The sequence below is a fragment of the Sinocyclocheilus rhinocerous genome, unplaced genomic scaffold, assembly GCF_001515625.1.
Source record: "Sinocyclocheilus rhinocerous isolate Xijiao unplaced genomic scaffold, SAMN03320098_v1.1 scaffold444, whole genome shotgun sequence".
Taxonomy (NCBI): Eukaryota; Metazoa; Chordata; class Actinopteri; order Cypriniformes; family Cyprinidae; genus Sinocyclocheilus; species Sinocyclocheilus rhinocerous.
Window position 1 is genome coordinate 2,170,450 of NW_015645540.1, and position 5,368 is coordinate 2,175,817.

The 5,368-nt window shown below is 36.4% G+C and overlaps 2 protein-coding genes across 4 annotated transcripts in view; one reads left to right on the top strand and one right to left on the bottom strand.

Annotated features, from left to right (window-relative positions):
* LOC107706407 (cyclin-L1) overlaps window positions 1-1,133 on the top strand; it is a 5,613-nt gene extending 4,480 nt beyond the window's left edge. The window contains exons 10-11 of one of the 2 annotated variants that reach the window (XM_016510116.1): window positions 205-288; window positions 403-1,133. In XM_016510116.1, the coding sequence (XP_016365602.1) occupies window positions 205-288; window positions 403-745 (427 nt within the window). In that variant the 3' untranslated portion in view covers window positions 746-1,133. Of the gene's footprint in view, window positions 1-201; window positions 289-402 lie in introns of both variants that reach the window. The other variant, XM_016510115.1, reaches the window with a different exon arrangement.
* A 607-nt stretch (window positions 1,134-1,740) lies between these two features.
* Window positions 1,741-5,368, bottom strand: part of klhl6 (kelch-like family member 6) — a 23,462-nt gene continuing 19,834 nt past the window's right edge. For both annotated transcript variants that reach the window (XM_016510118.1, XM_016510117.1), the window contains 3 exons: window positions 4,578-4,780; window positions 2,470-2,683; window positions 1,741-2,370 (listed from right to left, as the gene is read on the bottom strand). In XM_016510118.1, the coding sequence (XP_016365604.1) occupies window positions 2,069-2,370; window positions 2,470-2,683; window positions 4,578-4,780 (719 nt within the window). In that variant the 3' untranslated portion in view covers window positions 1,741-2,068. The remainder of the gene's footprint in view (window positions 2,371-2,469; window positions 2,684-4,577; window positions 4,781-5,368) is intronic.

Genomic DNA, 5,368 nt, shown 5'->3' on the forward strand with positions numbered 1-5,368 from the left:
CCCTGTATATATATATATATATATATATATATATATATATATATATATAGTTTTTCATCTAATATTTATTTTATTTTAATTAACCAAAACTATTAAATATTGCTTTGGTAAATAGCAACACTGCTGCCCATCCCTGTTTTGTTGTACTGTATTTTTTATTATTGTATTTATTTTTTATTATTGTATTTTTTACTTGTATAGCAGCATGAAAAAGGAGGAGGGCAAAGTGTTTCAGAACGGCAAGAACTACAGCCGGTCTCGCTCACCATCTCGTTCTCCACACAGAAAGTAAGTTACAACATGCACTTTCAATTCAAGTGATATTTTATACCTGTACACCAGGTTGATGTTTAAAATAGATTTATTCTTTCTGCTGCTGACATGATGTTCTATTATTTTTAGTCGGAGGAGCCACTCGGGAACTTACAGCTCTCAGAGCAGCCACAGCCCATCACCACGGCAACACAAAGGTCGCAGAGCTTCGCCAATCACGCAGCTCAGGACGGAACGAGACCGACAGAGTGAGTCTAGTCGGAATAGCAACAAAAGGAGGCGATCACGGAGCCGAACTCGCAGCAATTCCCACGAACGAGGCCGTGATCGTGACCATGTGAAACACAAGCACGATCGCGGTCACCACTGGGACCATCGTGAACGTGACTGTGACAGATCACGTGATCACGGACGAAGCAAACACCAGAGCAGGTCACATTCTGGACACAGCCACAGCAGACACAAGAGATGAGACACAAGGCACTGCTGAATGAAATCGAGGGAACTGCGATGGCATTGGACAACAGGACTAAATTGTAGATTGGAAAAATGCTTGCTTCAATACAATGTTTCCCCAGAGTAAACCTTGTTAAGAAGTGGATGTTCTCTCAATGTTATTGTTCTTGCATCTGACCGGCTTGTATAGAGTTCAGTTGGGCAAGGTAGTGGTGCCTTTTATGTATTTGACAATTGTGTTTTACGTTAAACTTGAAAGTGAACAACAGACTGCTAAAAATCTGCCTATATCAGGGATCACATTTGCACAGGAAAGAGCAGATGAGACCTGTGCGTGTAAAATATTTTCCAAATGCACAGCTGTGTTTGTGCCCTGTACAAATAAAGCTTATTTTTTATGATGATGACTTTGATCTCTCTTCACAAAATAAAAACAATGCTATATTCAAATTCTGAGAACATTTGTTTTACTTTATATGGTGTGTATATTGAGTTACTTCAAACTAATTAAATAAAACTAGAAAACACTCATTGGATCTTTTCACAAAACTACGTGTATAACGTTTTCAATGCAGAATAAATGGTAACTCGGGTTAGGTAAAGTTTTGCAGTTTACTAATTAAATACTAGTGCTATTTGGTAATTCATGTTCATTTATAACATTAGCTCACATTAAAGTCATGATTTCATGGAAAGTAGTGACATTTTCTTCTGTATTGAGAAGTATGTCCAAGTGAAACATTGAAACAAATTTAGGGTGGGAACTTCTATTCATTGGTTGTGGTTTGGATAGAGGCGGATCTGAACGTGAACTTCAAATTAACTGTGGTTTAAGTAGCCTAAATGATTGGTGAAATCTGGTATACATCAAATTATGTCGTTTTACCTAATTATTGAATTACATTTTTATTACAAGGTCAAAAATTATTTTAAACATGAGCTTAAATGTTCACAATAAGACATTAATAAAATAACATTTAAAAAATCCTAGATTAATTGTTTTTATTGTGTTCATGATACCGATTGTCAATATTAACAATTGGAATATTATTGTGAAGTGCTACAGAATAAATATTGTTTCGATGTATAAAAGTTGTACTGTAAATGTGTAAACATTCCAAGTGCAAGCATTTCTTTGCATTGTCAAAATTAACACAACGGTTACACTTGGTGTGTACAAACTGCATTGTTAAATATAAAAAAAAAGAACACTCTCAGTATTAATATAATAGAGGACACTGAGTTCCACTGCTTAAGCTTGATCATATGGGCCTGAAAAGAGTCATATCTAAGGACAAAACATGTAATAAAATTGTAGTCTCTGAAGCTGTTGAATTTGTCATCCGTTGACTGTCCCAGGCGTTATCCTGCGTATATGTGTGTAGGACTTCCTGAGAGTCACACTGCCATGGTGAGATACTCCGCGTGGAAGCACACACTCCTCAGTCAACTTTTTTGTCTCCGGGTTCCAGCAAAGAATGGTAGCAATCACCTCGTTCTTGTCGTCACGGCCACCGGTAATGAAGAGCTTGTTATTGCAGGCAGCAATGCCACAGCTGGCCCTCTCACAACCCAGCTGGATAATAAGCGTCCAGGAGTCTTCCAGAGGGCTGTAGGAATACAAGGCCTTCATCGCGCCACCTTTATTTTAGAGGAATTTACATATTTAATCATCAAAGCATGGCGGTTATCTCTGGTGAGTTGTTTACTGTTTAAGCAAAAAATGTAAAAGGTACAAACCAACAACAAAAATGGCATCCTTAAAAGTCACCGCATTTGTGCATTTGGCCTCGGTTGGCATTGGGCATTTTAAGCTCCATTTATTTGATAGGGAATCAAAGCATTGCATGTTGTTTGTGGCTAGCTTGCCATTGGGGCCTCCACCTATCACAAAGATGTATTTGTCATAGCTGGCAGCAGAGAAGGAGCTTACGCTGATCATGAGTGCTGCTACCTGGAAGGTGGATAAAAATATTAAGTTGTGAACTGTAATGAAAATTCCTGTATATGATCAGATTAACCATCATAAATCACACACTTTTGAATGGTACTCACGGTTTACACAAAAATATTAATCAGCAAAAGCAGCATGCTTTTTCTTGAGCAAATCAGCACATTAGAATGATTTCTGAAGGATCATGTGACACTGAAGAATGGAGTAATGGCTGCTGAAAATTTATCTTTGCCATCACAGGAATAAATTACAGTGTAAAATATGTTCTATACATGTATTTCAATACATATTTTCATTACATGCATTTTTCATACATGGAATATGTTCTGCACTTTATAGACATTTTTGGCTCCCAAACAGTGTTGGGGAGTAACTAGTTAAATGTAACGGAAATACATAATTTAATTACAAAATAAATGTAACTGTAATCTGTTACAATTACGGATTATTACGGATAATTAAATTACAGTTACTCATGAAAATGTTAACAATTACAAAGCAGGTTACATCTGAATATTTTCACATACATACACAGATTTAATTGATTCCTTTTCCAAATTGCATCGACTACACAAAAATATGACACAGCAATGTTTCAAGAGTTTAGGACACAGGATAGGACACAGGCTTATTCGATAATTGTTTTATTTCCTATTTGGGTTTATGTATATGTATTTTTTTTAAGGTTAACAGTTTTTTTCCAAGGCATTGTTGCCAGTGTTTCCTGTTGTAGCTATGCAAAGGTTTGATTTCAAAAACAGTATCATAACTGTTAAACTATATCTTGTGATTTTAAGTCTGTATTTAACCTCAGAACGATCTCAAAGAAGAGGTGCTAAAGTCTGATTTTGTGGTGGCTGTGCTTTAAAATTAAATTAATATAATCTTAATTCAAGTGGAGAAGTATTTTGAACGTCTGACAGTAATCAGTGATGAGTACTACTGTAAGGTTAACCCTTACTTGCCTGTTTTAAATGTTTTAAAAGGGTCTTAATACACGGCTCTGTGGAATACTTGATTCTGATTGGTCAATCGCGCCAGTTTACAGACTGTGAGTCAGAACAGCAAGCATTATAGTCTACTTTTCCAGGATCAGGAAACAGTCCTCCATAAAATGCGCTGCACACATCTGAATATTTGGGTTGAACTGTTCTAGAACAGTGTTGTAAATACAACTTAACCACTGATTTTTAGTCGTGTCCTCTTTTGGAAGACACACAGCGTCTGCACGACATGGCATCGGTGGCAACAACAATACTACAGCGAGAATAAAAGTTACACCTTCTTTCTTTGCGTGAACATTTGGGCGGCGTTATGCAAATCTTCCCACATCGTGACGTAGACATGTGGGGACATGTTAGAACGAGCCGTTTTAGGTAGGCGTGGTTAACTCTTAACTTTTATAAAGAATATCTCTTTGGATGTGAGACTTTAGTCTTTGCAACTTTACAGATCTTCTTTAAGCACCAAGAGCTTGTAACACTCCAAAGAGAAAGAAAAAATTTAAATCGCATCATATGACCCCTTTTAAATGATTAACGGTTGAAAACATACGTTAGACATTTAGAAAAGTAATCAAATGAAATTATTTACATTAATAAAGTTACTGAAATATTTTCACTATTTATTACATTTTAAATAGGGTAACTTGTAATCTGTAACCTATTACATTTCCAAAGTAACCTTCCCAACACTGCCCCCAAAATCCCATGAACAATATGAAATTGTGTTGTAGTAAAAACTAATAGACACTCTTTCAATTAGACAATTGCTAACTGAAAATGTAAAGTTATTTCTCTCTCTCACTATTTTTATTTATAATTTTTTTTACTGGTGGGATTGCAAAGGGCCTAAAGTTACATAATTACCCATCCCAGATATTTACAGGACTCACCTCTGTCCAGCAGTTGTGAAATGTATCGTAGGCTTCAACACTGTTCAATCTCTGGGTTCCATCAAAACCACCCATAACATAGACTTTTCCTCCAACTACTGCCATCTTGTGTCTCCAGCGGCCTGTGTTGAGATACTCTATCTGGATCCATTTGTTTAGTGATGCATTATACTTCCACACGTCATGCAATGTTTCCTTGCCACCTGTTTTAAATGTTAAATGAGTTTTACAAATTTCTTCTTTGATCTTGCACATCAGTGTCCACGCAAATGAACATACTACATAGTTACTGTCACTTTATCGCTATGTCTTACACTTTAGTTCATTTATTGTTGGAATCTCTTCCAAAAATTATTTTTTCCTGACAAGGTCAACATTTTTTTCGTATACAGATCTTGAAAACCTGGCTCACAATTTTAGAACAAATAGATAGCAATCTACTAGGGCTGCACGATTAATCGAATGTGATTGTCATGTGCATCTTGTCAGCAAAGCCTTTTCTGTGATTAGTAGTAAATCTCCATCACGTGCTTTCAGATGGAGCAGCATTTACTACACAGAGCTGTAGTTCACTGACAAGCTACGCAAAATCGCGTTCATAATTGCAGACGATTTAATCGCACACTTATGAAATCGAAGAAATCATTCTGCGATTATGAAAGCTGTTTGCATAGCTTGTCAGTGAACTACGGCTGTGTAGTAAATGCTGCTCCATCTGAAAGCACGTGAAAATACTACATTTAATAACATGTTTTTACTCCAAACTCACTTCATAACGTCAGTCGAGTTTT